This window comes from Anabas testudineus, chromosome 7 (assembly GCF_900324465.2).
Source record: "Anabas testudineus chromosome 7, fAnaTes1.2, whole genome shotgun sequence".
Classification (NCBI taxonomy): domain Eukaryota; kingdom Metazoa; phylum Chordata; class Actinopteri; order Anabantiformes; family Anabantidae; genus Anabas; species Anabas testudineus.
Window position 1 is genome coordinate 4,071,165 of NC_046616.1, and position 15,123 is coordinate 4,086,287.

At 37.5% G+C, this 15,123-nt stretch overlaps 1 protein-coding gene across 1 annotated transcript in view; it reads left to right on the plus strand.

Annotated features, from left to right (window-relative positions):
* The window catches only part of ntsr1 (neurotensin receptor 1 (high affinity)), a 29,458-nt gene extending 19,556 nt beyond the window's left edge, over positions 1-9,902 (plus strand). Inside the window, exons 3-4 of the mRNA XM_026368549.1 lie at positions 5,078-5,162; positions 9,454-9,902. Of these exons, the coding sequence (XP_026224334.1) occupies positions 5,078-5,162; positions 9,454-9,709 (341 nt within the window). The 3' untranslated portion in view covers positions 9,710-9,902. The remainder of the gene's footprint in view (positions 1-5,077; positions 5,163-9,453) is intronic.
* Positions 9,903-15,123: the final 5,221 nt, after the last annotated feature.

Below are 15,123 nucleotides of genomic sequence, written 5' to 3' on the forward strand. Positions count from 1 at the left end.
GAATAATAACCTCTCAAGCGGTTCTATGGCATTTAAAAAAAAAAAAAAAAAAAAAGTGACTTGAGACAGGAAATAATCAGATTAAAATAAAATAAAATAAAATAAAATACAGAAATTTAAAAAATGATATTAAAATCCAAAAAGAAAGAAACGCAGCTACAGTGCAGTAAGAAGCTGTACATTATCTAAAATGCAATAAAATATATAAAAGTTCAATAGAGACACAGGAAAAAACAGCTGACATTGCCATTGAGATCCATTGGTCCACTAGTTTGTTTTAACACTGGTCGTGTGCTGCTTGGAAGTCTGTTCACTATGGTGCCGTGGGTCAGACTTATGATTGATTCCTTAACTATATATATATATATTTCTTTCATTCTTGAAGGTTTACCTTATGCTGGTCAAAGTCCAGAGTCAATGCATTACTCATACTAGCTCAACATATACAACTGAGTCTGAGGTGAGACCCTTGTCCCTCTAAAACTGGGCTGTTTAAAATGTTTACATGAGCTGGGCTCATTTAATGGTTTACAGGTCTGTCTGAAAGGTTTGACAGATTGTATGAAGTAATTCTGTATACACAAGATAATTAGAACAGTTCCTTCTTTTATTGACTACACAGCGTAGATTGTTAAACCAAACATCCCCAGTGTGTTTGTGTTAACAGATTTTAAAAGTCAGACTTCATGATTAAAACTGTTTGTGTCCTGCATTAGTCAGCACCCAGACTCAAGTACTTTAGCAATCAAAGATTATATCAGACTACTGAAAAAAGTTAACAAAGCATTTAACTTAAATTCTTTAAGAAATAGTTCCTCATTTTGGGAAATACACTGAAAGAACTAGATGAGAAGATTGATAAACACTTTTCAGGGTAGTGGTCAGGGTTAGTTATCAGCAAGTTGATTTAAAATGTTCACTGGTGACTTTCTCTAGATAATCTTGTGAATATAATGGCTAGGTGGTTTATAACTCCTTTATTTAATCAGTACAAATTAAATGAAAAGTAAACTATAAATTACAAATGAAACAAAAAAAAATGAAAGTATAGAGCATAAAGTCTCAGTGAAGTGTTCGTGTTAGTGTGCAGTGAAGCTGTTCTGGTCCAGATTAGCATTAGTCATTAAGTGACCCCTGGTGCTCTATGAATATGGCCACTGCCGTCTTGTTTCTACACTGATTTATTCAGGGTTTTCTTTTCATTTGTCACCCTTCACAGCGACGTCCCAGAGCTTTGATGTACTTTTACTTGTCCTTTTCTGTAGAGTTAAATACTGATTTTAAAGTGTGACAAATGAAACCCAGCAGTTTTTAAACTGAGGGTAGTTAAAATAGTTGTTGAACCCTTAGATTACCAGGCTTTACTGTGTCGGGTTTGTAACTTGGTTATGGTTAATATGTTTGTGTTGTGCTGTAATACTATCCATATATCAGAAGTCACTCACTTTTGTTAAAAGCCGGGTTGGTTTGTTGATAGAAGCTACTGAAATTCTCAGTTAACATTTAAATGGGAGGCTTCTGTGTCGTCGAATACATCATCGAGAAGTAGTGTTGAAGTAGTGGTGGGCACAGGATTCAGGAGTCATTATTTGCCATTTATGGGACAATATATGAAGCCATATATTGAAAGAGCTGTGACAGTGGAGACTTGGTTACTATGGTTTCACAATAGCTGTTTTTAATAGACGTGAATATGAGTCCAGACAAACGTCTGCCACTGACTCACATATGGACTACTGTATATGGCTGAAGTGCAAACACACACACACACACATACATACAATAACACACAGAGCCTATGTTGGCTCCATCTCTCTCCATCCTTTGGTACTATATTCCTACACTGTTGATGTTATTTTATAGTTCAACCGATGGACAGACGGTTGACCTTTTAAGAGGTGTGAGCCTTTCAGTAAACAGTGCACATCAGTGCATCCACCACAGAATAAAAAAAGAAAAACATCTGGACAATGTTGTAGGGTGTAGAAGAATACCTGAGCTGTACTTAACCACATGTAGAAAATCACGAGAGAGACAAAAAACATTGTACTATGATGTGATCTTGTCTGACAGGCATTCAAATACTTCAGCTATCTGTTAGATCTCTGCTGTGTGACTTATCATGCAGTGATAAGTGTCCCCCTCAAAGCACAAGATGAGATTCCTACAATATTGAAGGATGGGCCCGAGCCCATAATGGCAACATCCAAGCGCACAGAGGAAGTCCCTACTGTAGTTTCTCAGAATAGCCCTGTGGTGACAGGACAATAGAGGCATACATTCTGCCTGCAGTTTTCTACAGAATACTTTCTAAAAGGGTTAGAAAGGGCTGGAAAGATTTCACTGTAGCCTGAAATGTGATGCTTTGAAATCTGGGAAAGACAGCAGGGTTCTTTTAAACATCTGCTTGGAAACCAGTAACCTCAAATCACAGCAGTAGCCATTACCAGCCTGGATGGCCTTTGACTATTCAAGAACATTGTTATTTAGAAGTATTACGTGTTCCATGTGAGCCAGTGTGTGAATACACTTTGCTGCAGGTCATAGTGTCTAAGATTGGAAAAGATAAGCGAGTGTTTTCAGTGCTTTGTCATGTGGAGATGAGTGACAGCTATGATGTGATGAAACCATGATTTCATTCCATGTCAACAGCAAGCGAGTGGGATTACTATAAGCTACCTGTATGTTGTTGAGTCTACATACAATACATCTCCTGTCCAGTTGGTATTTTTAGCCAAACTAAGAGCATGACTGACAAATATTGCATCAAAATATTGTACAGATTTTCATGCTTCCCAAACGATTGCTTTGGAGATACTTTGTTCCTCTAACACAAACGTGACTTTAATGTTTAATGTTTGTTCACGCTTTTGAGTGAAACATCTTAACTATGATAGATGGATTTCCATAGAGTCTGATAAGACATTACTAGACATACTAGTAAACTGGACTTGATGGTCAGATTGTACTGACTTCTACTGAATTTGTTCTTTCAAACTCTCCTCTATCCTTGTCATTGTTGGCTGGTTTTACACAAACTAGATGTTGGTTTTATTCTTTAAAACTACAAGGTCTCCCATGGTTTTATTGCTATCATATTGCTTTTGGATATTGGCATTCTAAATAGGTTCTTTTAAGGCTGGTGCCAGGAAGCAGGTGATTTATTTGAAGACCTTTTCTTCATTAAATGTGAGCCTACAGCAGTGAGGTGGATAAAACGACTTTATTCCAGTGTTTGGCTGATTGTTGGCTCTGGATTTTGTAAATTTCAGAAATGCAACTTGAATAACAAATAACTTGGGATTAAATTGCCTTTTCAGTGAGTATTATTTATTATTGTTACTACAAACATTGCTAAAGATACGATCTAGTACAATTTAACCTATACAACTCACACACTTGCAGAAGTTACACGTTGCTTGCTTTACCAAAAATCACCTTGTTACGTCTGTTTTCAAGTGAAGTGAAACAAATTTTACAACCCAGATATTAACACCTGCTGCGGGGAGATGTCACGTTAGGAAATTCACAGTGAAACGGTAACAGTCATCAGACTATCAGTCCAACATCACAGCAGTGGGTTCGATACCAATTTGAACTTCAATTGAGTAGTTTGAGCTCGTTCTTCAACAAAAACTTTGTATTCGAATCCAGTTTCACCAAGTGCAGTTGTGATGAAATTATATTGACAGACGTGTTCTGACTGAAGGGGAGCTTTGGTTGAAAAGGCGGCAAACCCTTTCATGGGACAGTTTGATCCGCAGACTTCTGAGTGTATCGCCTTGTCATCCAGTCACAATGGTGGATAAAAGAGAAAAGAAAATCAGGTGAGAGTCGCAACCGAAGAGATGTTGAAGCTGTTTAAGTCGACCCCTGATTTGTGTCCTTCTCAACTGTTCATCTGATGAAGAGTTACTATTTTTAACTTGCTTGAAATACAGGTGACACAGTTCATATGGTTATTCATTCATTCTTATTATTCATAAACCATAACCATTTCAGATCCAGCCACTCCCACCTGATCTGCAGTAATCCCAGCTCTTCATGCCTTTCCCATCGTCTGATTGCCTCATGCTGCACCTGCTTTTCCCAATTCTTCATTAGCTCCCTGTTATAGATACACTGGTGATCGCCACTCTGCCAGATTGTCTCTTTTGCAATTGTAGCAGCAGCATTTCAGCCTTCATCCAATGTGTAAGATGTGTAGTGTTTAAATGAGAAATGCTAAGCACTGGAAAAAAAGAATCCACCCACATGAAGACCCACTTGCCTTTTATTTACTTCTTTTTGTTTAGTTCAAATTGTCACATTTAGCACTGCCGTCCTTCTGTTTCTTGGTTTGTTTTTCCTCATTGTTCACCAACAATGATGTTACTGTACCTGAATACCAACAGGTAATTGCCTGTAGTCACAGTCATCCTCAGATTTGCTTTCTGAAATACTTACATTGCTTCTTAAAGTATTAAATTCATACATGTACATAAATTCACAGAACTACACGTAAATTTCACAACAACAAAAACAACTATGAATAACTTGTATGATACGCTACAATGGAAGCATCAAGTCATGAGTCATTTTAGTTTTAAGACTTGTTAAAGGAAAGAAAACTAATCTAATTTCATATAAGTAGGTAGACATCACTTTTCTATACCAACACACAAACTGGGAAAATCTAATTGCCAACAGGTAACATCTGCTCATCCAATGGTAAATTTATTTCCTGAAATTCTTTGGTTTGTTTGTTTTTTCTATGTTGATTGTGGAGCACTGTAACATATGACAGTGTTTACATAGCAGGCTGTGCATGATTTCATGTAATAATCTTTAATTGAATTAATGAGGTAACCGTTGTGATTATAGCGTCACAGGCATTGTAATGTATACAAGAGAAACAGCCTTTGATCCTTTTGAAATGCTTTCTATTCTCTACCCTCCTGTGTCCTAAATACCAATCTGCATTAATAGAATTTGTGAATGTTTGTTGTATTGTTGAGTTGAACCATTACACGCTCTACATTAGTTTTATGCTTTGTATGTTTTTTTTCTGATCTCTCTTTCTCTCCCTCGTGTGCAGGAGCAGTGGTCATAGCCTTTGTCGTGTGCTGGCTGCCCTATCACGCTCGCCGCCTCATGTTTTGCTACGTCTCCGACTGGTCTGAGTGAGTAATGATTCTTCATTCTTCTTTCATGCAAAAGGACCTCCAGGAGTTTGTGTGCCCAATTGATCTTTGCAGAAACGCACTGATGCTGCATATACTACACACACAGGCTTTCATACACAAGATCATTTAGACTTTCATGCACATATGCAGAAATATTGGTTATAGCCATAATGTGGAGGGTCATTATTAATGAGTGCGTGACAAAGAGAAGCAGGAGTGATGATCATCCTCATTTGATTGCCTTCATTAGCATTTTCATCTCTCTCCTCTGATCTCTCCTGCTCTTTTTTTCTCATTTTTTATTACCAATTACTCCCTGAAAACTATATATTGTTTACCCAATGAAAACAAACAGGCGTCATTAATATAAATGAGAAAGTGCTGGGGAAGCGTCTTCTACTCTGTATGAAGTTTGAACCAACTGCATTTCAATGCAAGAACAGAAATTCATAGTGTCTGATTATATTGTGGTTACTGTAACCTGTTCACTCAGTGAAAGTTACTTGAGATATTTTCCTGTGTGGTGTGGAAGCCAGTGCAGGGATATCAATAGTAGTGTGCCCTTTTTTGACAAAAACTAGAAACTGCAAAGGTTTGTGGCAAATATATATTATTAACAAAAATTTTAAACAAGAGCTAAAATAAGAATTTCACACAACGGAGCGTCAATCTGTTGTGAGCACACTAAAATAGAACTAATTCAACAGAGTCGACTAGTCACAGTAGAAGACAGTTACTGAGCTTTTTGTGTCCATGAGGTGCCATCAGAGGACACCTTAAACTTTTCACATGGGCAGTTATTACTTTTTGTATTAAACAATTTCGATTTTATCTCTTGAAATCATTTTCAGAGTCAACAAAAGCTAATGTTGTGTGTGGCCATCTAAAGTCTGTGGGCCCAGAGCTCAGTGGAGAAAAACAAGCCAAATTCAATGCATGAATGAAAGTGAGAGTTTTGTAATGGGTCTCCTAGATAAGATCACCTCATTTGTTGAGTTTCCTCTTTCCTCTCCATTACTGAGCACACTGATCTTGAAACACATATAGCTAATCTGCTTGCAGCTGAAGATTAAAGCTTTTCTTCTGTTTATTTGTGCACAGTCGAGCCTCTAGAGTTTGAAACCATTTTCAGATATATACTGGAACCCTGAACTTCTGTAGACATCCTGCAGAGGAGCTGTATGTGTGAGAGAAAACAAATGTGCAAGTCGGCCTTGAGATTGAACAAAGTGTCTACCTTTCGGGTTACGTCTTGCCTGCATGTTATTTGTCGAAATCAGCCTATTTTCCCAAGCGAGAACGCATCTGACATGGAGAATCTCCTGATATGTATCTCCAGACCTGATTCTCAAAACATTGTCCTGTGTTCATATCTGAAAACCACTTTATAGTTTTACAAAGAATATTCTTTAGTTTTGGATTTGCATTATGCTAATCATGTGTTGATATGCTGAGGTGTTTTCTGCGTCATGCCTGCAGTGGAGACATACTGAGAGGAAAGCACTGCTATTATTCTCTCAGTAGGTTTTTCTTACCAGAAGCCAATAAACAGGGTACAGCAGCAGCATGAACGTCATAAAGACGGCATGTCAGCTCTCCTGCAATATACAAGGACAGCCTTCTTTAGTTTCATTCATTTCATTTCACATGTAGCAAGGTATTAGTTTGAAAACATTTTGTTGTTTGTGGTGAAAAGCAGCAGTGAAATAAGGTCAATCATTCAAAGTTAGCTGGAAAGCAAATCCAGGAATTAGATTTATTTTTTATCTCTCCTGCTCATCTGTTGTGTCCTCAGCCATCAGTTTTGTTAGGCACTTATGGAAAACAGACAGAGACACTAGAAAGGAGCAGAGAGTAAACCAGCATCTTGTTAGCTTGACCTTTAGTGTTGGACACACATTTCACATGCTTCCTTTAATTCATTATGGGACAGGTTACTAATCAATGTTTGGATAATGAGTTGAGACAGCTCAGAAAACATTTCACTTCCACTTGTTGAATTACTGTGGCATCTAAAGAAGGGGACATCTATTACATTCATGACTTCTGATCCGTACACACTCCTCTAACACCATCTTATTGAATAGACATGAGGCCCCATCAAACACTACATGCAAGCAACAGCACATGCCTCATGTTCAGTGTTGTTGGTGAATTTATTTCCTTTTTCAGAATATATCAAATCAAAATTGCAGATTTGATGTTGGTACAGTATTAGACACATTGACACAAGGCTCTACATTTGTATACACAGAGGAGGTTCAGCAGTGTTGACTGAATCTTGGTGATTTTGTTCCAAAAAACATCCGGTGCAGGTGGCTATAGATTGGTATTAGGAGTGAAAGGCCAGGTAACAGTCATGGCCCCTCAAATATTTTGCTAGTAAAAGCTGTCCTCGTCAATAAATTCATAACAGCCAGCCCGTCTTTGCCCCAGGTAGCGTGCAGTTATAATGAAAAATATCTACTGCCAAGAGGATTCCTGTCGAACTCTAAAAAAATCTACTAAAGTAAAGACTTCCTCATGGCTCGTGTGTCACCTTTACGTTACGGAGCCCACAGAATTACTTGATTGTATATAATGAAAAGGTCATGTTCAGTACGATCCCTGTTGCCCCTTTCAGTCATGTCCTCATTCATCTTTAATGGTGTCCCTCTACGAAGACAGATACACACATCATTGATGTCGTGCACACTTGAGCGAACCTTCTCCATTCCAAGAGCAGAACAAATCAATACACTAGATCCATATAGTTAACGTGATGCCCAGTATCCAAACTATGATTTGTTAGGACTTGCAACCTTTTCTTTTTCCCTCAATTGTCCAGTGTTCCTAGGTGTGAGGCTGTCTCATCTCATTCATCTTATTCAAGGAAATCAGAAACTGAAAGTGAAGGGATAATTGGAAAACAAGCAGGGCGGCAGCCCTCTAGTAGGATTGGACACCCCAGGACTGCAGCAGTGATCACATTTCCATCCAAATTTGCTAAAGTAAAAAATAATAAATATTAAAATATCAAAATGTTGCCTTAAAAGAGAATATTGTGTGTGTTACCTCACACACAATAGGTTTATTAAACTTGGAAAAAAAGCTTGAAATTAGATGCAGGTTGTCGTGGCAGCTTAAAAAATAAAAAGTACGTAATCACTAATCTGGGTTCTCTGGTTAGAATTCAACTACCTTTTTAAACCTCAGTTTATTTAAATATTGGACACATGTAAATTAAAAATGAACATCTTTAAGCAGCTTTTTAACTACTTTCCACCGAAGTTATGACCAAGCTGTGTGCCCTTCTTAGTGTTTTTTGGCAGCTTTAACATTCAAGTTACGTGCGTCAACATTTGTCGTCCAGCACATCGTGTCTTTTTCCTGTTTGCATTGCACTTAGCATTGGTATTCCACTTTCCAGGAGGAATACCGACTTAATCCACATACTTTCTCAGTATGCCTTGGATTTCTTGTCCCATCTTATGCAATTCTTATATCCTTAACGCCCCCCCTTCCTCTCCTGCTGTGTAGCTTAATCTCTCTTCCTTCATCTCTACAACATCTCTGCAGAATTTAGATGAAGTCGTTAGTCAGTAAAAGACATAGATTTCTTCTTCACTTGGATAATAACATTATTAAAACCGAATATTTAAGTGCCTTAGAAATACAAGGATTTCATGTATACAGTTTAGAGCAAAAGACATTTAAATTATGTAGTATACTGCAAAGAAAATGAATATCCTCCTTTTGCTGAGGCTTTACATAACAGTGGTGTTTTCAGGGAACTGGAGATTAGATCAGCACCACATTAACTTAAAGAGCTGATCTTTCTCTGCTGTCTTTTTAATTTGAGTCTATATTTTTTTTCTTTTTCTCTTACTTTAAAAATATTATTAAAGCCAGAGATGGGCAGGAAGTGCCAGTCCAAACTTAGTTTAACTGTTGATGGTGTTAAAAGCATTTCTGGTTGAACTGCTGGATCAGAAAGACCTAAAGCAGTGACAACTAATGAAAAGATTACTGGGTTAGAACGTCACTGGCCATACATGCCAAAAACAAAAAAGTACATGCCCAGGACCATAAAGCCACTTTTGCTATATGGTAGCCTATATGACATGACTTAACACGACAGTGCAGACAGTATTATTCATATATTTCTATATTTATTTAATCAATTTTTGTCTTCCTATATTTTCCTAATCATTCATTACTGTGATGTTTAACATGTTAGATACAGTATATTTAATACACATTAACCATGTTGCACAGCAGTAGCTCTCTGTCTTCTGTTTTCCTACAGTGACTTGTATGACTTCTACCACTATTTCTACATGCTGACCAACGTCCTGTTCTATGTCAGCTCGGCGATCAATCCAATCCTCTACAACCTGGTGTCAGCCAACTATCGTCAGATCTTCCTCTCCACACTGCGCTACTTCTGCATCCCCTGCCGCCATACACCTAAGAGGCATCGCCACCCTCTGACTCGTCACTCCATCAGCATCTCCAGCAACCACACCCTCTCTACCAACATCATAAAAGAGACTGCGTACTGATCGGACTACAAAGGAAATACACTTTCTCATGCCATAAACTCATCCCTTCTGCTTTGTTAGTCCAATTTCGTCGTGGACATTTTGGTACCGGACACTGTTAGCACAAGCTGGTCCATTAGAGGCGTCATCATCATTGTCATGTGAGGTCAAACACCCACTCTAACACCACTGTGATTTTATTGTGTCATTGTGTGTTTTATCTTTATTCAGCACAAGTTTGTAAATTTAAAAAAATGCATGTCAACAGAGTAATCTTTAAAATGGAGATTGATATCACTGTAAATATTTGTAAAATATGTTAATACTGTATGTACCAACCATTCTACAAACAACTTTATAAGCATCAATTTATAAAATTCCTGAAGTTACTTTATATGTACATCAACCGCTACAGAAGCTCTGATCTAACCCTTTTGCGTTCATAGACCCCTTTAGAAAATGTGAGGTAATTGAGTGTTATTGATTATTTGAGGTACTTGTGCATAACCATTGTAATCATGTGCAGCAAATAACAAATGCTGGAGCTTAATTGATGCATGCACACAAGCAAGCTTACCTGGAACATAATGTTGGGCCTGTGGGGGCAGAGAATGGCTCTCGTCAACAGACACGGACCGCCTGCTCTAATGCTTTCCAGCCAGCTGCTGGTTGAAGAATTCAAATCGGGCAGAATCCCAACTTTTCCATTAGGAGCAAGACAAAGACATGAAACAATCTGGGCTTTTTTTTTTTTTAGTACACAAGAACATTACAGAGAAATAGAGAGGTGCTGTTGCTGATACATTAATCTGTGATTCAGCTTTGAAAAGTAACTTTGAAATGTGTATAATTACTGTTTGTCTCCTTCAGTTCTAAAATTGTGCCAAAAGTGCATTTTGACATATGATGATATTACTATTCCAGTCCAGAAATCCTAATAATCATATACATAAGGACTAAATCTACACATCAGTATTTATGTTCAGTGCCAACATTTGATACCAGTGCAATGCAAGTTGTTCCCTTGGCGTAGGTGGTGAAGGCGGAGGGTTAGGATGGAGCAGCTCAGGTGTATCTCTATGATCTTATAGCTGCAACTAAGAGTTGTCAAGGGATAAAAGTCAGTGGTCATGTTTAGGGGGAAGCTTGAATATAGTTCAAAAGATGATAAAGGTCCGCACTGGTACAGCGTTGTACTTGTTTGTGAGTATGAAAACTGGTAAAACTGTAAATGATGGAAAAAAGAGTTCAAACTCCACATAAAGCATTTCTCTGTATTTGACAAGAACTTAAGTTAAATCATACTGACACATTAGCACATTAGCATTACATTAATTGTAGTTTACATATCATATTCTTAAGCTTTACCTCCCCTTACCCATATCATTGTCATTCACAGATATTGTTTAATGTGAGAATTGTTAAATAGTTTTGCAGACCTGTCTAATATCAGTGTTGAAAAGTGCAAATGTCTGCACATCTTAATTACACATCAACATAATGTGTATATGTTTACTGCCATGTAGTATTCATACACCTGCTACAGAGATCAGGTAATAGACTGTTTCTCTGAACAGATGATTTATTTGTTCATGTTAGGTAATTAGTTTTTTTAACAGTCCATATGAGTTACAGCAAAATAAGATCCATTTAGGAAACATTAGGACACGCTTAATTGTGTGGCTCATCATATTCCTTAAAATAATTTACTTCTTCCTACAGTCACTTGTTGCTTGTGTTGTCGGAAGTATTTCGAAGCTGGAACACTGTACAGTGTACGAGTGGGCCAATCAAACAGTTTCAACCATTAATAGAGAAAGTTTTTATTTAGCAGAATGGCAACATGGCAATTTTAGCCATGTTCTTGTCCTTAAAGTAGAGTAACCTACAATTTGTCACTTGTGAATGTGTTTCTGCAAAGGTTGCACTGGATTTTTCCGTGCTTCTGTATAAATAGGCATCAATGAATGATCAGCACGTAGATTTTATATTTACAGAGATTATTTTGAAGAGATTTCAGATTATCCGTTTGTAAAAAGTAGCCTCTGTGTACAGACTTTACTCAGTGATTGAACGTCACTGAAGTTCTACTGTACATATTTTACTTGCAGCATGCACCTTTTAATTTTTGTGTGTCATTTTTATCGTGTCAGCCTCGATTACAAAAGCCTAGCGCAATGGCTAGTGTGTAATGACCGATTCATGAATACCAAATCCACGTGACATAGACCTCATCATCTGCCCTCAACTGTGAGGGTCACATGTGTGTCCACCACAAATAAATTGACTGAACATTCATTTGCATTGTATGTATCCCATGTGGTTGCACACACTGACACTAGATCATCATCATGTTTTCTAGTTTATGAAGTCCCTTTTTTTGTCACAGTGATTTTATTATGCTGAGCTAAAGCAGATGATCAGTGATGCTGCTGATCTGCTGTAGCTCAGCATCTGAGGATGTCGCACTATAAAAATAAATAAAACTGATTATAATACCTTTTAAAAGTGCACACTCATCTACTGCATGCATTGAAGTTGCAGTGATTGTTAGCTGCTTAAACAGCAGTGCTTAGAACTAAATGTTAAGTATGTTTTACCATGGTCACCACCTTAGTTTAGCATGTTAGCATGCTAATACATACAAAGCAAAATACAAATCAATGTAACAGCTGAGATGCATGGAAATATGATGTGTGTACTCATAATTCAAAATACTGAACATTTTTATATCACGGGTTGACCAAAGCAGCTTAGATTTGTGCGGGTATCTGAACTTCTGCAAATTTAATGGAAATGCATCCAGTAGCTGTTTCATTGCACCCAAAGTAGAGAGAGGAGGAAAGGAAAAGTGAGCGGGTTTATAAAATACATCATCTGTACAAAATGTTATTAAACTTCAGTCAATAGATGTTGTGACATTTCACCTAAATATGCAGTGAAGAATGTAAACTTCATGGTGGTGCAAGAGGAAACGTCAGGCATCACTAAAGACAGCCAGATATATCCTCTGGAGACAATGCAATAGTTAAATGACAGCAGTTGTTCCACCTTGACGCAGTGCACTTACTGTTACTCACTAAACTTATAATGTGCTCCAGCACTTCTGTTGTATTGTAAAGATACTTCACTTTCTCCGTGAATATCAGTATATCAGAATATCATTGCACAGTGATGCTAAGTTATGTTTTATTATGTACTTTGTTATAATTGATGACATATACTAGCTGTCCTTTGTATTGTGTATAGTGTGGCGCTGTGTGTTCCTGTAAATTTCTTGTGTTGTTGAAATTGTGGAGTCTTTAAAATGTAATTCTAACCAATCAGATTCCCTGAGCCACAGACGATTAATAACATATATGAAAATACACGGTATGTCCCTTTAAAATTACAAGACTTCACATACAGTTGGTAACCTGTTTTGTATAATCTCTGAACCTTGACGTACAGACCTGTACATGGATGTATTATAACTCAAAGGTGCTTTGGCCCAGTGCTTATTGTATTTAAATCAAATGAATATTTTGCTTATTGTAATGGGTGATTCACTATTACACAACTCTCTAATACAATGTTATTTCATTTCATTATAAAAAGAAATAAAAGAATGAATATATACTGTAATACTGCTGCTGTTTATATTCTGTCTTCTGTCTTACTCCTGCCACACAGCCTCTCTAACGGGAATGCAAGGATATACAAACAATGAGAAGTGTGCAGACACACAGATGCACACACACACTCCCAACTTAGCAGAACAGTGTTTGACCTTTTCTAAAGTACACTCACGACAATTAATAGCTGTAGGCTTGACAAAACAAATGTCACTCACAAAGCACATGCATGCAGGTCCAGAGCCTCATCAGACAAGCCATATGTTGACATGATGTTAGCGGAGGAATAACATGGGACACTGACATGCCCTCTGCAAAATTAGAAAATCTAATCCCATTTTTAAAAAGTATGAATTCTTGTGGCCGATATTTGTTTAGACATACTGAGGAGGTTTTAAATACCGGCTGGATAACGTAGGACACATTTCTTCTTTCAGTGGGAGGAGAGCAGCAGCAGCAACAAAACCACTAACTAAATAATAATGGATTAAACTAGTGTAGTTCATGTTTCTGGCTGATTGTATTTTTATTGGTTTAAATTGCCTGAACAAACCTGCCCATGATAGTTATCACATGTCTCACAGCACACAAGCGACTGACAAGCGAGTGTGTGTTTCCCTACAATAGCAAAACTCTCTGTCACTGCAAAAAAATAAAAAGTGGATCCAAGATGCAGGAGAGAAAAGTAATGTAGTCCACCTCACTCCACTGTCACCTGAGGCACTCATTCTCTGCTGCAGAAAAAAGCAGCTGCTTGAAAAAAATCCCTGATGTCACCCAAAGACATGGGCTCCAGAGCTGTCGGCTGATATCTTCCTTAAAGTCTCTGCAGCATTTTCTGCTTTGGAGGGCTTGGATAGGTGAGGTGTACTGCAGTATATATAGTTTTCTAAATTTGTCAAAGTTAGTTGATACATGAATAATCTATGAATTGTCGAGAAAGGTTAATTGAATTTCTGTAATATAATATGTGACAGAGTTCTTAAGCTGAGCAATCGTCTGCATTCGAGAGAGGAAATAATAACTGAATGTAACACTGCCTCTGGTAACTTTAATTGGTATTGGAGACTTCCGTAAATCAAGAGTAGGACAAACCTCATCTAGTTTGAATTTGCCCTGGTGAGGAGTTCCAGAAAACACCTCAGTTTGTCCTGTTTAGTTGTAGTTGTTGATCTAATTAATGCACTGAACACATGTCAACACATGAATTAACTTAAACGGCTTCATTTACCCACCTGACAGCTACATGTGGATTATTTTACTTTTTATTAATCACAGGTGATTTTATTTACATTTTAAATTGCTTCCGTTTTCATTCTCCATGTAGATGAATCGATCAGTTTTGTTTAAAACCGCAATCTCAGAGTTTGTGTATCCACTTCTGAGGAGGAGAATGTTTTCTGTAATGACCAGTGAAATTCAAGTGGCAGTATTTAAATTAGTTTATGACAGCAGTCTGGAATTCAAGTGCACATAGACCCAGTTTCATTATTTGAGAAAGCGGGACGAGCACTTTTTATTACAGCCAGTGAAACAGGAACTTACGAAACCATTTCAGTGAAAAACTGCTTCTCACTTCTTCGTCTTTTTTACTTTCTTCTCTTGGTTACTCTGCAGACACAGATTGATGCAATTATTAAACACCGGAGAGTATTCATTGTAAACAAGGAAGTGTTGGTTTCAGCATGCATTGCAGTCTTTAGAAATGAGAAGCATGCCTGCAGGGTGAAATGATAAACATACAAATCTATAATTAGTCTCAAAGCAAAGGCTGCTTGTATTTGTTAATGCTTAGATTTTTAATGAGGAGAGGAGATGAGA